The sequence below is a fragment of the Macrobrachium rosenbergii genome, chromosome 44 (genome assembly GCF_040412425.1).
Source record: "Macrobrachium rosenbergii isolate ZJJX-2024 chromosome 44, ASM4041242v1, whole genome shotgun sequence".
NCBI lineage: Eukaryota > Metazoa > Arthropoda > Malacostraca > Decapoda > Palaemonidae > Macrobrachium > Macrobrachium rosenbergii.
This window is the reverse complement of record NC_089784.1, coordinates 9,683,728-9,704,897: the sequence shown is the minus strand read 5'-3', so window position 1 is coordinate 9,704,897 and position 21,170 is coordinate 9,683,728. Positions and strand designations below refer to the sequence as shown.

Genomic DNA, 21,170 nt, shown 5'->3' with positions numbered 1-21,170 from the left:
AGTTCTTATTGTTATTTATGAGAGGGAAAGGCCATCGTTCCTGTTGTTTCCTTAAAATATTAGACCTTATTGGTCGTTTCAAGGGGTCAAGAAGAGAGACATATTTTGTCATAATACCTGGTATGAAAAATACAATAAGACTCTCAGAACAATTCAGCATACAACTATGGATATCATACAGTTATTTTATATATATACATACATGTGTATGTATATATATATTCACAAATAAACCGTTTCATATATACAAGGATATATATAGACGAGACAATACTCACTGCCACTTGCATCTTATCAGTTGCTCAGTCAAAGTTAAACCATCTGTTCAGAAAACGTCAACTGCTACATTCACCATCACAGAAGGACTCACCAGCAGCACTTTTGCCAGCCATGCAATCATGGCGTTATTCAGTTGCTCAGTCCCAGAAGTTAAGGGCATCAACACTTTATCGGTCATCTCACCTTTCTTCTAAAAGGGCTGAATATACAACGAGCACTTTTGCCAAATCACATAAAAAACACTGAACCCGTCTTCATCTTAACATTTTCACCCCACCTTTACTGTACTTTCCCATTTCTCAACCTTTCTGCCCTTCTCGCTCCACGTGTACTGCACTAAAAATGCATATCAACAGCTTTCACCTTTTTTCTTCCATTCATTTTGAATATCCCCATTCCCCTCAAATACAGAACTGGACAAATAATTCTTTCATACATCCCAACATTTGCCTGAACAGACATTCTTTTTCTTTTCCAAACCTTTTCCATAAATCTGTTAACCTGCTTGTTTTATAGATTCTGCAGTTTGCCTCTTCTCTCATCCTTATATCACGACTTACATTTGAAGGAAAATACCAATACGGGTCAACATCTTCCATGCTTCCTCTATCCATACCAGTGCAGTATGAATTTTCAATCATCCAGGTCTCATTTTCCCCCATAGTCTAATTTTTGATAACATTCACAAATAAATTTCTTCCATTGCAAACACTTTTCCAGTCTCAAAACTGTCTACAGCTTCTCTTTACTGTCACCAGCTAACACTGTGTCTTCTGTAACACTAAATCACACTGCACTCCATTTACAAATCCATTTTCCTTCACGTCACTCAGTCTTTGAAATATTTAACATCCATGAAGACTTAACACCCACTAGTCAGAAAAATTCTAAACAAAACCAGTTACTCTCTAATCTATACATTCTCACACAAGAAATGCCTTCATCATAATAAATTGTAACTGCTCTCCAAAAGTCAACTCTACCACATCAATCCTCTAAATTACACCATTATCTCGTCGACTCTCTTTAGGTATGTGTATGTGACATACAGCTTCCATTCTTATCCAGCTGTTTCATTCAAAAAAGTATTAAGCAACACTTCCCTTTCTTAACTTGTACCTAATTCCAACTGTTTTCTGGCTTCCTACTTGAGGCCTTTCCAGGTACGTTCAGGAACATAGTCCTTATTCAATATCCAGCACTACCATACATCTATCCATGAAATCGTTGAAATGTTAACAATTTCTATGTAACTTCAAGAATTCCGACTGAATATTCATCAGCACGTTGACTACTTTTTTGTTATAATTTTGCACGGACCAGGCTAAAATAATATTATAGACCTGAATTCCTGGAAATAATAACGACCCACGTCGAAAGGACAGGGTGGTGCAAATTTGAGGGAAGAATCTTTTTCAAGTCACTGAATTGGAAAAGAGCAACTGTTGCTAATTTATAATATTCAGGAAAATGTAAACAGAACAAGTCTGAAAGTGGTCACAAGTGAAAAAACAAGACGTGATCAATTTGAGGACAAGAAGAGCACAGCGAAGTATTGCATTGCCATCATGCAAGTACACTGGCTACAGTTCCCAAGAGCATAACAAAAGTATTTTAACTACAGGCAGGTAGGTTCATGAAACCCATTTCTTTACTCTGTAATCAACAAAACACAGACTCCCCATACACTATATATGAGGGGATGACAAGTACTGCAAATATTTTTAGGGGAAAAAGGAAAATTGAGGTTGAATTCACGGAAATGAAAAAGGTGGTTAAAGTCCAAAACTGATTTTTACTTTTACCTTGAAATAAAAAAGAAAACGTCACTCAAAAGGAATGAAAAGAATTAAAAGAAACATGCAGATTATAAGCCAAAACTTCCTACCAATGTCCGTTATCAGTTTCAAATTCTTGTTTAACCCCTATTGTCCTCAGTAGAGATTACAAAATTCTGATCAAAGTGTCAAATTACTACAAAATCATTCACAGAAACTTCTGCAGGATCAAAACCCGTGTCTCAGTATAAATCACGCAGCATACAATGTGGGTGATAATGACTTAACTACTTCGTAGAAATAAGTGCAATGATAGTTTCCAGCAGGTCAATGAGAGCACGTCCTTTTTTTCATATATTATTCTCAAGAAAAAAAAAAAAAGAAAAAATCGATGCAGAAAACTGTCGAAGAAAAAAAAATGAAAAAAAACCTTTTTGCTCTTTGGCATTTACTCAGTAACATCTCTACTCCAAGAGCCAGCAAACCAAGGGCTAAGCCAGTGATGGACACTATGAACACGCCACCTGCAAGTAACAAGCAGATGTAATTCTAGATTCACTGACGATCATAATTCACTCCCTTACAAAGTTCAACTGAAATGGCGCCTCACTATATTCTACTGTCATCTTTGCCATAGCGACTCATACTCTCATGTAATTACTGGGAAAAAAGCATCTACCTTTATAAATCAGGAATTGAGCAGAACTATATAGTACTGTATACGTACAATGAAATTAAAAACATCTAGCTATTTGCGTTGCCTTGGTCTAAAAAATACAGTTTAAAATAAATACCATATCTTCCAAAACTGCTATTAACGATTAGGAAAATAAAACAAATTCACCTTGGAAATGATTTCGACGGATAAATAAAAATTATGCTGATAAAAGTGCTGTGGAAAATAAGCTCAAACTTAAAAGTAGATATTTTTTATGATGGTGAGAGGTCAGTATCACACAATAAAAATTTACAGTTTTAAAAACACTGTTATACCAGATAATGTTGATTCTACAGGTTACCGTAATAAAGCTGGAAGGGGACAATTGTAAATTGAGTCCTGCAATGTAAAAAGATATGAGCATTGCTTTGCGATGCCTGCAATTATTTTAGCCCTTTAAAAGCCTTGGGAACACGCACAAAGCTTGACTTTGCACACGCCCTTAACTTTACGGTTACCTTTATACAGGCTACGTGACACTACACTCTTCAGGTCACAAGAGCTACCAGAAAAAAAACTTCAATTTTCAAAATGGTGTTGAGCATCTTTTAGGTTTTCTGTCCTATTTATGTATCAAATCATTCCTCTAATTTAATAACAGGCAGCTTACAGCTTATGATACAGACAAAAGTGTGCCTAAAGACAAGCACAATTGGAAACAATCAATATGGACTCTGGCTGTCAATCGTCAAGAACAAGAGACAAATGTGATCTTTTTAAAGTAAGATGTGAGGATAATATTTAACCTTGGTCTTAAAAATCCACGAAACGATATTGCACCAAGTTACACATGGCAACATTTCAAGTAAGTGAAACTAGTACTTGAAGAAATTATACTAATGCAGTTTATGATGGAAAATGAGTTGGAATAAATCATATTACAAGTACTGTACTTCGCGAGATTCAACTTCAGGCGCGCATGCTGCTAAACAATATAAATGAAAATAAACAGAGCTGAATTACAGACTAAGTAAAAGAGCTTTGAGATTCAACGAGGTTACTCACCCAGACTCTGAAGAGTGATGCCCTCTGAGTCATTTTCGTTGGGGCAAGCACTGCGGGCGGAAGCATTCCAGAACTCAGCCGACAGCACCTCGAAGTAGCGCTCTTTCTGAAGCTCCAGGATTCTTTTGGAAAGAGAAACAATATATTATTGATGAGGTTACTCATTTAACATGATTCTAATGAGATAGAAGAGAGCCAGTCGCCCAGCTGAGGGAGGTGGGAAAGATGAGCCGAAGTCAGGTTAAGGAACAGATGAAGAGAAGCAATGAAAATCATTATGTTGAGCAATGTCTTTGAGATGACGTAATGTAATAAATACAAATACGCAATGCAGAAATCAATTTTAACTGCACATTAAGATAGTTAATTGCAGTTATATATTTTCTCAGACTAATCCCCAGTCCAGGTTGTTGTTTTTAATGAGCACTTCTCAGGTGTCTCTAGCACTCACTGGATGGACAATTTCGTGATTTGTTCTGAATAACTTATTTAGGAGGTAATAACGGAAAAAATACTGACTCGTATGAGACCAATCGGAAAAATTGTACCCGGTCTGAACATCTTAAGTTCCAGTGATTTGAACATTCCATGATTTGGACACAACTGGAAAGAAAATTCTTGAAAACTGTGTGGCACTGAACCTAACAAGACTGTTAGATTTAACACCACATCGAATACTACATGACAGATGGTATAAAATGGGAAAATTATTTTGAATGCAGAGGAAGATCAGAACTGTGACACATTTTAAAGCCCGCAAATATTTATCTAGCGGCATACTTACGCCCTGCTGATTTCATCTTGCAAATGGCTTCCTTGTTGCACTGCAATGGCGTAAGGCTGTTCAGCAAAGGCCTCTCCAACTTCCGTCAGCAGGCAACTGTGATAGACTTTATAGCGGATCTCTGAAGCATCGTGGATGAAGGCGAACTGACCCTTCTCATTGTCCAGGACCTTTCAAAATAAGTAAGGCTAATCAGCAAAGCCTAAAGGGCACATACATAAATCTTGCATCTAGGTTCATACTCTGATCCACAGAAAATTACAATCAAGTGTTGTCAATACCACAGTTAATTTTACATATTGTAATTAGAATATAGAATTTAGGCCAAAGGCCACGCGCTGGAACCTAAGAGGTCATTCAGTGCTGAAAGGGACATTGAGAGTGAAAAGGTTTTTTTAAGTTGTAACGGGAGGAAAACCTCGCAGCTATTAAGAACATTACCTTCTTGAACCCGTCCTCGGCCGTGGCCACAGGTCCTGTCTCGTCTATGACCTTCAGGATGTGAGTGTACTGCTCCTTGATAGGATAATCCCACACTCTGTACTTACTCTGGTCGCTGGTGCTGTTCAGTGTCAGCTCTTTCCAAACCCTAGATTAAAAACAGTCGATTAATTAGGGAATTTTGAGGTTAAAATATAAAACAACATTCTCTTGGATACGTTGTGACTCAAACTGTCACAGCAACTTAGTTCCTAAAGAAATTCATTTAGAAAATGAATTTAGATGAATACATGGAAAAGACGCTTCAAACTTCTCCCTAACGTTATACATAGAAAATAAGCTACTCATCGATAAGAATGTGAGTAATCTTCATATAGGAAAGCTTCAGCATATCACTGCAAACTATTATACAATAATCTCCTTTAGTTCACTTTTATTGGAGGGGAATGAGGTTGTAAAAGAACGTTCCTTACACAGGAAAGTGCTATTAATGAGCCTGCACTATTATCACGTAGTTAGTGTTATTGTTTAATCTTATACACGCGGTGGAGGAGACGCAGACTACAAGTCCCAGGGTAAACTGAACATGTTATTACATTCCAACAGTTGGGGGGGAATGAAAGAATTACTGCATTTGACTTGACACTCTGGATCACCGGTCACTATGCAGTATGAGAGGAAGAGAGATGGCCATTCTAAATCTATTGTTACAATTCAAATTGTAGCTGTAACTAAAAGATCCAACTAGCTGAGTAAGCACATTAATGTTGTATAATTTGACATTAGATAAGTTACATATTCGAATAGAGAGAAATGTTACAAACTAAATCATATCCATTTAATTTAGTGTATTAAACTACGTATATATTGCATGCATCAATACCTCAAGTACTGTGCAGATAACATTCCAGTGTGGATGAATATCATAGCCAACAGCTGGCAGCGGTTCGCCAGTAAACTGTTTATATTATTAAGATGATGATGTGACCAACCTTGCGAGTTACAAAAAGAAATTTGCAACCACCGTAACAAAGCCAGCATGGTGATCTTATAAAATCTTTTGCAGTGTCTAAACCAATTTACTATTTTCAGCTTCGGCCTAGTATGCACGAACATAATCTGGAAAGCAGCAGCAAAATGTTGTATTCGAGAAAAAAAGTCATATTCCATTACACTTTGCTCACGTGGTACACTTCCTTTTGTTAAGTGTCAAATATTTCTGTCAAGCTGGAAACCATCCAAATAAGTTTTTTTCTTTTATGTTTTCAATATGCTCAGTGTGAAGTGCAACAATGAACGGTGCTGGCTAACACGCATACCTTAGTGCAATTGCTTGAACATCTCAACTACAGAAGTTATGCTTTAAAGATTAGTTAGAAATACCTTTCAGTGAATCTAAGGTAACTCACCTTAGGTGCACTCCTTTGATTCATAATAAAATATATATACAGAAACTTACCGCGAGTTTTGGTCATTGTAAACCACAATATCTGATAGAGAGCAAATTTTAAAGTTGAAATGGTTAAGTTACAATTTATATATAAATATATATATATATACACATATGTATAAGCACATTCATGCTACTCGTGTTAGGTTTCAATATGACGGAATGGTTTAGATTCCAGATTTTTTAACTTCCATAGTGCAAGCTTTCGAAGGCATGAAGACTTCTTCAGCAGGTACCAGTGCACTAAGGAGATAAGAACCACACTTGGGTATGTATATATATATATATATATATATATATATATATATATATATATATATATATATATATATATATATATATATATATATATATATATATATATATATATATATATATATAGTGTAGCTGTTATCGTCTTATTGCATCGGTACCTGATAAAGAAAAGCTTGTGTTATGGTAATGAAAGAACCTGGTCTCTAAATCATCCTACTGAAGCTTAACACGAGAAGAGTACATATGTATATATGTACTGTACTTACAATGACCTCAAAAAATCTAAATATTCTTTCAGTTTAACATTCATAAAAGGCACTTCAGAACTAGGGAATAAATACTTCGATTATTTAAAGCAATAACCATAGTCAAGCAGAAGCATTTACAAAATTATTTAGCGGAGATTTCTTTAGATCACTGGTGATAAAATAACAAGCAAAAAAGATTCATGGAATACTCGTCTTTGGAAAATCAAGCAGTCCAGACGTGTCTTTGGTCAGACTTTGAACAAAAGAAAGAAAAAACAAGAACAAAAAGCTGAAGGAAAATTGTCTGAACAACTGTAACAGTAACACTGCATGATCTTGACCACAGAGAACACTAAGTACTCACATCCAAAGAGAGTCCATCCTTAGTCAAGAGGCCCTTGAAAATGTAAAATTTGTCTCCTATAGCGTTTAAAAAATATATATAATTCTGAGGAAAATATATTATTATATCTGGAAGACTTCTCCTTGGCCATTTCTGAAAAATTCCTCGGAACATATTTCTGTTTTCGTGAAAGACTGATAAAATGCAACATATTCACTGTGTAGGATGTCAACATTGGTGTATGATACATTATGAGCGGACTCGACACTGTGAACTAGAATGAAATGTAGAGCGACAAGACCAATGAAAGTTGTGAAACTGGATGGAAAGCCCTTCCATCGGGTGAAAACCGTATCCAAGACTTCTTAGACAGTACATCAGTTGCAGAGACAACACCTATGTAACAAAATTTGGCGGGCAGTCCTTCTTGGAGTTGCCAAAGCGGGTAATAATTTGCCTTTTTTTTGTCTAGATATCTTGCTTGAAGAGAGGCTAGGTTTCCTTTTCTCATTGCTATGTAATCTACATAATACTTATGTTTCCAGAAAATGACGCCACAAACAAGTGCCGGATCAAAGCTTGCAAATTAATAACCGCACTGGGCAACTCCAAATGCCGCCACTACCTGAAGAGCTCCTCTTCCGCCGTCGCCATGTTGTTGAAGTATTCGTAAACAGACGTGTTGTTGGTGGTTGTGAAGTTTATCTTGGCTTGTCGAGCTAAGGCCTCCAGTGACTGGACAGGAGACTGCAGGAAAGGGGGAATGCTTTCTCAGTGACCTAACCAATCCTACTGTAACCGGAGTGGGCTCTGTTTTCGCCACACTGTTCAGGGGTCCATGATACTCTTTCGAAAACTGTCTTCAGCTTTAATGAGTTCCTCTCAAGTGTTCCAGTTTTCGTAAAAAGTTAGTGTGCAGTTGGTGTTGTCGGATAACCTTCAGAAATTCATCAATATACACCATTCACGAGTAAGAGAGACGACTGCAGAAATGAGCAAGTGTCACTTCAGGGAAAAAGAGTCATATGTAAGGCAGTTGCTAAATATATATAATTTGCAAGGGTAGAAAGACCGAATACACAGATATGACTAAGCATAAACCATATGTTTGGGTAGGAAGAAAGAATACATTAACGATTAAACTAAGTACTGTTCGTGAGTAAAAGGAGTGAAAGAGCATATATTACCAATTATGTACAATATGTAAGGGTATAAGGAGCACATAAACAAAAGTTACCAAATACGTACAATCTTTCAGGTAAAAGGAGGGAGTAAACAGACATCAAGCTGATTCTGGTGCAGCCCTCTAGACATCTACCACCAGTGCATCTATTTAACAAATGGTTACCCACTGAAACATTTCATATCCTATTCTAGATGAACAAAAGCAAATTTCTTGTTAACAACGCATACACACAACCAATAAAACCTGTTAACTGGTCAAAAGGTGGCAACTCAACAAAAACACAAAATAGACATAAGTGTGTGACTAAATAAACTTGCAAAGTGATCGACTAACTCTTTGTAGCACAGAAACTGTCCTCAACTGCGTGTTGAAATAATTTTAAAAAGGGGCCAAGACAATGAAATATGGTCGGAACATGTGAGTCTGATTCCTAGATTTGTCTAGCTTCTAAAAAAATCTGTCTCAACTCGCTGACTTATGTATTGCTATATATTTACTACTTGAAAGTACAGAATGAAATGTAACGCATAAAGTTTAATTTTAACAAGTACACTTCGCGACTAGAAGATGCCTCATCTACACTCCAAAGAATTGGAAATGTACCATATTGTTTGTAATTTTGGCAACTAAAAAGATTTTTTCTTCAAGTATGACTTCTTTGGGGAATGTCAGGCTTCAATAATGCTGGAATATAATTGATGGAAACTATAAAGAACAGAGACCATACCAACAGCCCACAAATTCCTTCACATGGGCTCAGCATTCAAACTCATTGCTATTTAATTGTATTGAAAAAAGTATTGTTTAAAAATCTGAAATGTTACCAATATGACGAGCTTATTGCAACTTAGTTCACCTGAAAAAAGTTCTAAATGCTAAAAAAAATCAAGTCACCGAAATGATATACTGAGCTCTAATCAAATGTGAAAAATATTTAAAAATTCCGAACTAGAAAAAAAATCACAGACTCCGCAACTCAGTTCCTCTAAAAGAAGCCCAAAAAATGATTAAAAATCAGTGTTACCAAATAACGAACTTGAGCAATTTCGTTCTGCTCAAAAACTGGTAACAAAATAAAAACAGAAATACGTGTATCAAAATGACACAAAAATAAACCAGAATAACAAAATGACACAAAGTCACTACGACTACATGAGTCTCCTGATGGAGCAAAGCAAATTAGCCACTGTAAATAAAACTGAGCCAACAAATGAAAACAAAAGTTAATCCACTGAAGTGTGTCAAATAAAGTAAGAAGAGAAACGTGCTTTCTTTCACACAAAGTCACGGGAGATATCCTCTGGAATGTCTAGATGTTCTTACGTGAACTGAGTTCCTTTGTATCAGGTGGTCTTTTGTTGCCCTAACCAGAACATTTACCTGTTTAGTCCTAGTAATTTATCTGGATTAGGAATATATATATGATGCTACTGTATAAAAATAATTTTTTGCATGTGACGTTGATAACTAGTGTCCACGGATAAACATTATTACCGTCAAGATGAAACTATAAAACCACAAATAATTTTTTGGAATTCTATGTACACAAAAACGAATATATCAGGAAGAATGTATTGGAATTACCCTAGATAGCATCTAATGGAAAATCCTAAAGAAATTTATGATAACAACAGTAACGGAAGTGCTGTCATGTACATCCTTATTTTCAGTTGCAACACAAGAATAATTCAGAGTATAAATTATTCTATATTTCAGTCATGACTTAACTAACATTGACGGTCTTATAGATGTGCCAAATTCTTAACAGGAAAAATATGGAGGTTGAGAAACATGTTGACGAAACTAGGTGTCAATTAAGTTCCCTGATGAGTGAGAAAGCATAATCTTGAGAAAACATATGTAACAAATGCCATGAGCTAAAGATTTGCATTCTTATGGCTAATATTGACCTCGTAACTTTTCAATTTCCTCCCAACAAGACATTCGTTGCTAATAAAATAAATCGGGGTATGATAACTGTCCTGCTTCTGCTGCATTTCTTATCCTACTAAAGAAATATTTCCACCACAGGTGTTGGGGAAAATAAAAATGTCTGATGAAAGAATGACAAATAAGGCAAAACAAACTGATAACGTTTAAGACAGAAGGCAATTTCTCACTACGTTCCCCTGCTCCGGTACTGCAGTACAGTATTACAGTATGGTTTAAATTCTACTTTTGTGGTCATGCAAACAATTTAATGGAAATGATTTATACCGACGGATCTAGGTAATTTATAGCATAGGTCACCATGCACAAATCTTTTATTGACTATTTAGCTTTATCAGATCACTCACGAAACCTGTAAACACAACAAATGAAAATAAGAATGCTTTGAAATCCAAATGTACAAACAGATTACGTTCTACCGTTTTTTTTCTGCTTTAAAGGCACAAAACTCAAGGGATAGTCTCAAATTACGTGGATTGGGGAATGTATCTGTTATTCAAGAAGTTCTGGAAGAAAATAATGAACATTTTTAACTAATTTACCCGAATGATTCATTCATTCCTGGAAACTGATGACATAAAATTTCTGATAAAAATGACCAGGAAAGCTACGACGATGAACAACAGATACATTGCCAATAATTGCATTAACTGGCACCTGGTGGTCAAAACGGTTGCCAGACAGTGTTCTAAGGCAAACCCAATACGGTGTCCACAAAAACGAGTGGATATAAAGCAACAACTTCAACGCTTTCTGAAAAACAGTGGCACAATTCTGCGTGTCTCTAGAATACCGATAGAGTTCTTCTTCGGCCGCCGCCATATTCGTGAAGTACTGTTCCGTAGACGTTGACTGGAGGACAGTGTAGTTGATCTTGCTCTGACCAGCCAACTCTTGCAAGGAACTCACAGGCGTCTGCAGGTTATATAGCAATTGACTTTTCTTTTCTTTCATAACGCTAGATATTTTTCATAAGGAGCAAAATGCTATACAGCGGAAAAAGTCACCATGTGAATACTGTAACTAGGAATGAAAAAAAAAAGATAAAAATGCTTCGACCATTATTACCTCCTTTCATAACGCTAGATATTTTTCATAAGGAGCAAAATGCTATACAGTGGATAAAAAGAAGATAAAAATGCTTCGATCATTATTACCTCACCATATATTATCATGGGAAGGAATAAAACTCTAATGAAATTTAATAATCATATGTAGCCATTTCCTTGTCAACGACAGCTTATCGCACCAATAAATCAATCACATGACATCTAACATTCAAGCTGTCGTGTATCCTTCCTTTCACTAGCATACGGACCTTTTAACTTAATTCTGTTTACCTTTTAACTCGAGTCATTCATCCACACACACCATGACAAATGACCTCGCTTCGAATTCACGCATTCTCTGTTCTGTCTGTTTTCTTTTCTTCGTTTCAGTCAGTTCTTAATCGTTCTTGCTTCTACCTATTATTATTATTATTATTATTAAAATAGTTTAACCAGGCCACTGAGCTGACTATCAGCTCTCAAACGCGCACTGGAACAGAAAGCTTGGTTCCACAAAACAATCCTATAAAGAATTCTATATGTCTTTCATTTTTTGCTAAAGTAAAAATTACGTGGAAATCATCATTAAAATTAGTAGTAGTGGTAGTGAGAATATGCGCGCACATTTTAATGATTTCTGTCAAAACGCCTTTATCAGTCTTGAAAGCTCCAAATGATACAATACTTTGTTACCAAGTTAAAACGCATAGAAAGTGCAGAACACACACAAACACAAACAAACATATATATATATATATATATATATATATATATATATATATATATATATATATATATATATATATATATAATAGTGTGAAATATGGTAATCGAAAATTAAATAATGACAGCCAGTTCACAAGCACGCAAGCATTCTGAAATTACATATATATTAAATCTATAACATTCACACAAACAAACATACAAACACAAACATACACGCACACATATATATATCATATACACTAATGAACTGGGGTAAAGACTGAGTGGTAGTTTCCACTTAATAAAGAGAATGAAGATGAACAGACAAGGTAGTTTCAAGTTGACAAGGTTCAGTTCCGAGTGACCCTTTCCGGAATATGAACTTTCTTTGAATGGAAGTTGTGTGACATCCGCAGTTATTTTCTGAACCTCGTCTCTTACAGTTTGTGGGTGTTAACGTACAGAAGACTTGAAAATTTTGTAACTTCCTCTAAATTACAAAATTGTTTATTATAAAACTGTGAATTACACATCAGAACAAGCTCAAGGTAAATTATAGTTTTTGTCGTTTCAATTTTGATATACCAAAGCCCACTCATATACTGTAATCATTAACGTATAATAAAGTGGTAAGTGTTAAGTCTTTGGAGACCTGCAATGTTGGCAGATAACCTTGGCAAGAGGGAAATACGTGAATTCGACTTTTAAACACGTGTTTAGAATAAGCAATTCTCATAATGTCTGAAAATGTCTGAAATCTTTGCTGAACGATCATCTTTTAGCAACTATTTGGCTTTTTAACGTGCCTGAATTTGAGAGAATTCCTCGTTTTAAATCTCTTGCTAAAATATTACATATTTCGTAGAGTCTTCTCCTAAACCACAATCATCTTTTAGCAACTATTTGGTTTTTTAATGTTCTGAATTTGAGAGAATTCCTCGTTTTAAATCTCTTGCTAAAATCTTACAGTTTTCGTAGAGTATTCTCCTAAACCACAATCATCTTTTAGCAACTATCTGGTTTTTTAATGTGCCTGAATTTGAGAGAATTCCTCGTTATAAATCTCTTGCTAAAATCTTACATTTTTCGTAGAGTCTTCTCCTAAACCACCGTCAAAATCACCATGAAAAGTATGTACGTATAGGCGAAAATCATTTAAACTCTAAACCAGCAAACGACCATCATTCACTTTCTTATCAACAGGCGGTCTGCTGTCTACCGAAGTCCTCGGTCTCCAATCATTTTCGTGAAGATCCTTGTTTTTCTTGTCTCGCTATGGAACTGCCGTCTCTTGACCTGTACTGGGCAAATGTGGCCATTTGGATTTGTCTAATCGGTTACTATTTCCTGCACGTTGCTTACTGGGTCTCTTATCAACCGTGTACAGATAAGGTAAGAGTAGCTCTCTCTCTCTGTGCTTAGTTTAGTTATTTCCAGTTTTATGATTTGAGGGATATCGAGAATTCTTGGATATGCATCCCGTAATGTTTTTCAAGTACTATAATTACACTGAAAGGGTAATAACGATCTAAATTTTAGCGTATCTAAATTTTAACTGCCTTTTGAACTGAAGTCTAAATAGAATTCAAAACTGCATATTTGTGATATAGAATTCTGACTGTCGCTTGGAAACAACTTAAAAATCTTGCCAATTCCTATTAAGGATGAAATGGGAAGACGTCGCCCCATGCGGAGTAGAAGCATTACGAGTCTTCATTGAACCCGGATACGAGAGCAGAGAGATTCGTGGAGAGGACCTGGACCTTCGTGCGTACCTTAATTCGAGGTAAGCTTTGCGCTGGGCTTTATTAACATAAATTTGCCGAAAATCTATCTTCATCTCTGTATAGAATTAGCAAGAAAATGCTTTTATATAATAACCAGCTTATGTTTTATAGGTCTGGGTAATTTATTATGGCTCCCAAAGTGAATTTCTACAGGCGAAAGTTACCACGACATTCACTTGTTCTTTCACGCTGTGTAGGATTGATCTCGTCACTGCGCAGAAGCACTACGCGACGAAAGGAAAACCCAAATGGTATTTTCGTCAGTGTTATCTCTGCTTCATCGCCGATAATGAAAACTCCAGATCTTTGCAGAATGGAACGCAGAATTATTCATGGATTCGTGAGCCTCAAAGGAAACTGTGCTAAGTTGCCAGTTAGCTGTTTATTCAACGTCAAGGTACAAGGAAATCTAGGTGGTTTCTTGTCTCTGTGAAGAACAGCTTTTTTGTTCTCTTACAGAAGCAGTTTAAGAAAAAAATTTAAATTCTTCGGCATTAGATTTTTATATTAAATATATTTAAGAAATGTAAATAACTCTACGGCAGAAGATTTTTATATTAACAAATATATTAATGCTTTATTTTAAACTATGTACTTATATTCATTAATGCCTTTAAAAGTTAATTTTTATGGTGTTTCTAATTGTGTAAAATGAGCATAATGTAACTTTAAAGTACAAAATGATGGTGAGCTTTTAAGAACTTGTTTTAATAATTTTTTCTTTAACGAAAGGTAGTTTTTTAAAATGTTTACTTTTTTTGTCCCAAGGTATGTAATCTAATTAGAGATGTTCTCATAAACTGATTAGTTTAAAGTTAACCTCTTTTATTTTTCCTCCTGACCACAAATTCATTTGGAGTACTGTACAAGATATTAACTTCGGTATAACCAATTCTTAAATGCTAAATTCAGGGGGCTGCTTCGAACTCTAAGGATGGAATGTTGAGTTGTCTGAATCTTGGCGAGAGAACATTGAACAAAATGCTAACTGTCTCCATAAACATACATCATGTATTATGTTCGCAAGGCAATATAAAACTCTTGTAAATGGCAGGCTTTACTGTTTGAAAACACTTGCAAAATCCCGTTTCATTAACTGTAGGAAAATTTTAGTAAAGAAGGAATAAGATAAGTAAGCGCTGCCAACACCTGTTTATATTTTCTGGTGTGAGAAAGGTCGTTAAGTAAAGCTATTGGAATACTGGATGTGAATATCTGCAGCCCACTGCAAAATTACGGGACAGTAATTTTACAATGTTGGATAGTTAAGATCAAATTGAGTTTACTTTATAATCTAACCCAGCCCACGCATGAAATAATCTAGTTTAAAAGTATTACGAAGGCACCAATAGTGTGGAATAATCTGGAAGGAGTGACACACCGCCTCTTAAGTCACAAAAATACTTTAAAAACCTTGGGGGAAAACAGACTGGGACCGTAAAACCTGGGGTTGAAAACAGACTGGACCGAAAGAAGTTTCTATACTGAAGTGAGTAATTTGTTCTAAAAGTAATGAAGAAAACACTACTTGAATATAAATTAGGTGTTGTCATGCTGTTGCCAGCCACTGGGAAATCGATTCTGTATTAAACCAAGCTGTTATTATCTTTACGCCAGGTCTCTTTCAACACAAAGACTGTTCCAACTGCAACGCGCTCCACAGATATGCGATTCACTACACAAACGTGCATGCATACATACAAGCTAATGCATTGACATCCAAGCACAAATGCCTCCCTCGACATATCAAAAACTGCAGTACTGTGTATTTAATTTTTTTTTAACGCCAGGTCGAGATCTGAATTAGAACGACGCCAAATGTATGCAAACGTTGTTCCTTAACTGTCATAAAACTAATGACTAAGAAATGGTTCAGGCCTGATAACCTGAATGAAAGATAACCACTTATACATCCTTTTAAATGCAACAGAACCCATTTCTCACTGACCTGCATACGTTCGACAGTCAAGAAAGCGGCGAGATTGGCGGTGAACGTAGCCAACATGAGAACCACGAATAGCCAGTAAGCTGCGACCAGCGTCCTGCCACTCAGGGCTTTTGGTGCTTCACCGCCTCCCTGGGGCGTGAAGGAAGTCAGGGCGAACCAGAAGCTCTCTTTCAGGGTGAACTTCCTGAAGAAAGAAAGTTAACTTGAGTATAACAACTTAGCTCATTTGATCTCGCATGCTGCGTCTACAAGAAAATTTTTAACATATGCTACTAACTGGGATGACGACTGGGTACTAAAACAACAAATAAAAATTCTAAACTTATAAACCAATTATAGACACTGATGAGTTCTAATTCATTGCAATTTATTCCAAGCTCAAAAGATAATCACCGCTTTATATAATGTTTCATCATTAACGGGCCTATTCAGTAACCCTGAAAATGTGGTGTACATGAAATATCACTGATAAACTACATACCTGCAGTTAGCAGGATAAAGGGCAGCATTGTTCTGAGCCGAGTATGGGGAATACCTGTCCAGAAGCCATATCATTACCCCAGTGACGACAAGGGCAGCCACGATGCTCACCCACACTTCAGCCTTCAGGACCGTCATGAATTTGAACAGGCTTTCTTCTCGCTGGCTCTTTCGGATTACTACAATAAAAGAAAGTACACAATTATATTACTATTTTAAAAACTGAGCAATCTTCCCTAGCAGGGGTGGCTCAATGGACAAACGAGACAATGATCACTGTCACAAATTTAAACTGCTGCATCGTGGATGAACCCTATGTCTGGTGAAATTACACAGGGCGCTTCCAGTAATTTATATTTTCTTCGTTGGACGAGTCGGTGTTACCAGACTCGCATCATTCTGGCTCCATACTCCTGGTCTGTCAATGAAAAGTGGAACGGGTTATTTCTGTATAAACAGTGTTTGTCCCGTTGGGTAACCAATTGGTTCTTAGCCACGTAAAGTGTCTAATCCTTGGACAGGGCTGTTAATCAGCTCAGTGGTGCAATTTAACTACTCAGAACGCACATCAGCAGCGTGTCCAGACATTCCTACACAAATTGTTCCATTGATTTTTCATCTGTTTTACAATAAGGCTGTCCCTTACCAGTAACTCACCGTCATCTATCAGCACTTTCTTGGTCTTCCTGGCCTTAAATACTGTGTGAACATGTGCTTGTTATCTTTACCCTTTGTGTACCATATTTTAAATACATACACTCATATAAGCGATGGCAAGGTCACCAGCTAGAGTTAAAAGGAAACGTTTACACTAGCAATACAATTTAATATTGATAAGGTACTTGCCTCTGGACTTTCCCCGTATGACAACACGCCTATGGACAATAACAACATGGATCCTCACCTATTGAAATTCCTGATTGGTCAAAGTATGGCGCCACGAAGTCGATCACTTCCTCCCTCTCTGACGTCATCGTTAGTGGTGCCACGATGATGTCTGTCAGCTGGAAGGAAGGAGGTGAAGCAAAAGATTAGTTTTCTAAGTTATCTACACATAAACGCACAAATGAAAAAGCTGATTCTGCTAAAATTCTCCAGTTAGAAGAGACAGGTATACAAAAAATAAATAAGTTATTTTTTAGTGAGAGAAGAAACATAACTTTCAGCATCAGTTACATTTAATCCTCAGTGCTAAGATGGAGTCACATTTTCACTGTTATTTTATATAAACATGATGAAATGTGTAGACAAGTGTAGATGACAGACAGACAGACAGACAGACAGACAGACAGACAGACAGACAGACAGACAGACAGACAGACAGACAGACAGACAGACAGACAGACAGACAGACAGACAGACAGACAGACAGACAGACAGACAGACAGAGAATTATATCACATGTAAGCAACTTTTGTTGTATCACTTTCACACAAACGATAAATTTTCCTAGTTAAACACAATATTCTTATAGTTATCAGTATCTTACCAGATATTCATAGTTATTAACCAATACCAGGTAATCTTATAATCATCAACTACTACGAGACTCAACAAAGACTTAGTCACCACCACAGGCATAACAAACTCTTCCACTACCATCGTCTACCATCCAGAGACTTGTCGTTGTCAACCACAGACTTATGGCCACCAACCACTACTACAGACTCTTCCACTACCAGACTCGCTGTTGTCAACCAGTACCAGAGACTTATGGTCACCAACCACTACCAGACTATTCCATAACCAGATTCGCTGCTGTCAACCATTACCAGAGACATTTGGCCACCAGCCACTACCAGACACACTTCCACTACCAGACTCGCTATTGTCACCTGTACCTGACACTTCATAACAACTTCCAGAGACTTATTGTTACCAACTACTACTACCTGACACTCTTACGGTTACCGACCACTAGCAGAGACTCACCCCTTTGGCCAGATCTCCCACAAGACCATTCCATGACCCATTCTTCTGCCTGGCGCCGTACTGTCCATCCTCCGGGAGAACGAACTTGAAGTCAAACTCCATGCCGTCGGCCAGACGCTTCGTCAGAGACATGCAGTAGCCTTCGTATTCATCTGGCTTCCCACCCTCCTTCTGGTAGAGCCACGGGTGGGCCTGGTGAAAGGCAGAGGGCTGTCAGGGCTGTCTGTACAGGGGGAAGAAGCTCGTGCTGGCTCAAGGCCAGCTTAATGTAACAGTTAAAAGACTCTCTCGCAAAGATATTATGTTAAGTGACCTCTGCGAAAGTAAATGCAATTGTAGGAATATTTGCTAAAATTAAGAAAATTCACCCCAGGAAATATGAATAAATAAATGAATTGGTTAATTAACGAAATAATTAATTATTTAACATGTATCAAGACAGCTTCTTCCCAGCCCATATTAATAAAAAAAAAACGCACCACTTTACGCCGCTTATTCTGACTCAAGCACATCAACATAGCGCAAGTAAACTCACCAGAACAGCGCCTATCTTAAAAAACCTTCGAATGGGCGAGTTCTTATAATCGGGGTTTAAATCCAACTTGGAGAGTGTGTTCCAGCTACCGATTACCGTCTTGCTGGAGCTGTTGACTGCTGTCAGAGAGAACTCCATTTGCGGCACCACCTGCTTCTTTTCGGAACTCCATTCCACGTTGGACCACGAACTCACTTCCTATTGTAAACAGATTGAGAAAGGGGCAGGGGGAACCATTAGAAATTTTAGTAAAGTTAAAAATAACGCTGTACGAATCTATGAAAAACAATGTACATAGAAAATGTCCTAAATTTAAAGGCTTGCTGCCAACCTCAATATGTTGCTTTTGTCATTATGAAGCAACACGAGTAAACAGTGTCACACAAGAGTTGCTGAATATTAGTTTATCTAAGCTGCGACCTTCTGTTAACTTATAGATCTGTAAATATATCGAGAGACAACATGCAAACAAGGAGCTGCTTCGCTCGAAAACTATAAAATGGCAATAATCCATCAGGTATCAAGGTACGCTTTAAAGAATAGCAGAACAAATTCTTTATTCTTGAGTGAAAAAAAATTTTGAAAAAAAAAAAAAAAAAAAAAAAAACTTGGTCTTTTCCGCTTAAATCCATCTTTGGTTTCATTCGATTACTTGACAAAAACAGCAATGCTTATTTGACCTCATCTGACATTATAAATAAACCATTCTTAAATACTTTATCAACCTCCAAAGGGGACGCCAATATTCAGAAGAGCTGTAGAACTGAGTCAGTCTTTAAGATGATATTTACCAAATTCTGAACACTGTCTCACTAGTTTTGATCTACATCAAAGTATCTTTGTGAAAACCACCATCAGGTCCAGATTAGTGTAATAGTATTCTGATAATAAATCAGAGATAAAGAACTCATTACTTTACCCTGTGTTAGCTTCTAACACTATGCAGTTTAACGTCAGATTATAATCAATCAATTTATATATAAAAACTTTTTCTACGAGACCGTCCACTTTGGTGCTCATGACCAAAAAACAACAAAAACAACATTAATAATAATAATAATAATGGAGAAACAATTCCACAGTTATGTATGTATGTACAAATATTTAAAGATAAACCTCTGCAGAAAACTTTCGGGAAACTGTTCGATTCCCTTCTTCAATCAGTACAGATTTATCTTTAAATACATGTACATATCCATAACTGCGGAGTTTTTTCTCCATTTCAAAACTCATGCTACTATGATTATTTTTTAAATAATAGTATAATAATAATAATAATATTAGGAAAAAGACCTTCTTTAATACAGGTTTTGTTAAGCAAAATGGCAGTTTCAACAGCATTTATTTTGTATAGTAAACGCTCCATTCGTCTTATCAATTGCCTTTCTTGCGCTGGAATGGTTGCGAGCAATTGATAAGACGAATTGAGCGTTTACTATATAAAATAAAATGCTGCCATTTTGTTTAAAACTGCCATCTTAATAACAAATAATAATAATAATAATAATAATAATAATAATAATAATAATAACAGAGACAAACTAGAGAAATGACAAAAGCTTTCACCAAAAGTCTGTATTCCTGGCGCAGAGGCCATAAATTGGGCAGAGCTAATGAATATTCCAGCAAACACTTCTCTCGTTTCTAAAGAATTCGTCCTTTATCGTCCAGTGGGCAGTTGACAGACACCATTTCTCATGGTAGGAGTGACTACCAAAGAGGTCTTCAATGATGGATGCAACACACTTACTTTGGCCGAGAAACCCTCAACGAATCAATACTAATTTCCTTTGACAGTGATGTTTCTCACTTACGGGGCTGTCCGACGTGATTACTTAATAGCTTCCTTACTTATCAAGGAGGAACGGCTTAAATTATTCCTTATTTCTGTTCGTTTTCTATAATCATCTAATTATGGAATTAATTTTTTTATGGCTTGATGGTAAACAAATTACTAACCTGATATGTAAGTTTGCGCGCATACATTTTCAGTATGCTGTGCACATTTGCTTAATTTATTATCACTGTCGATATTCAGGTTAGTAATCTGTTTACCATCAAACCATAAACATAATTAATTTCAGAATTAGATAATTATAAAAACTAACAGAAATATGGAATAATTTGAGCCATTCCTCCTTAATAAATGTGGAAGATGTTAAGTAATCACGTTGACAGCCCCATATATATATATATATATATATATATATATATATATATATATATATATATATATATATATATATATATATATATATATATATATATATATTTTTATTATATGATATATATATATA

At 36.2% G+C, this 21,170-nt stretch overlaps 1 protein-coding gene and 1 long non-coding RNA gene across 3 annotated transcripts in view; one reads left to right on the top strand and one right to left on the bottom strand.

Moving 5' to 3' along the window:
- The window catches only part of LOC136829324 (ionotropic receptor 25a-like), a 47,058-nt gene that overhangs the window by 2,290 nt on the left and 23,598 nt on the right, over nt 1-21,170 (bottom strand). Inside the window, exons 9-17 of one of the 2 annotated variants that reach the window (XM_067087696.1) lie at nt 18,874-19,071; nt 18,339-18,530; nt 17,311-17,410; nt 16,408-16,585; nt 15,927-16,110; nt 11,231-11,352; nt 5,006-5,153; nt 4,565-4,734; nt 3,781-3,902 (exon numbers count right to left, since the gene is read on the bottom strand). In XM_067087696.1, the coding sequence (XP_066943797.1) occupies nt 3,781-3,902; nt 4,565-4,734; nt 5,006-5,153; nt 11,231-11,352; nt 15,927-16,110; nt 16,408-16,585; nt 17,311-17,410; nt 18,339-18,530; nt 18,874-19,071 (1,414 nt within the window). The remainder of the gene's footprint in view (nt 1-3,780; nt 3,903-4,564; nt 4,735-5,005; nt 5,154-11,230; nt 11,353-15,926; nt 16,111-16,407; nt 16,586-17,310; nt 17,411-18,338; nt 18,531-18,873; nt 19,072-21,170) is intronic. The other variant, XM_067087697.1, reaches the window with a different exon arrangement.
- On the top strand, nt 12,600-14,789 carry LOC136829327 (uncharacterized). Its single transcript, XR_010850355.1, has 4 exons — nt 12,600-12,739; nt 13,395-13,583; nt 13,855-13,977; nt 14,090-14,789. It is a non-coding gene; the product is annotated as an uncharacterized lncRNA (long non-coding RNA).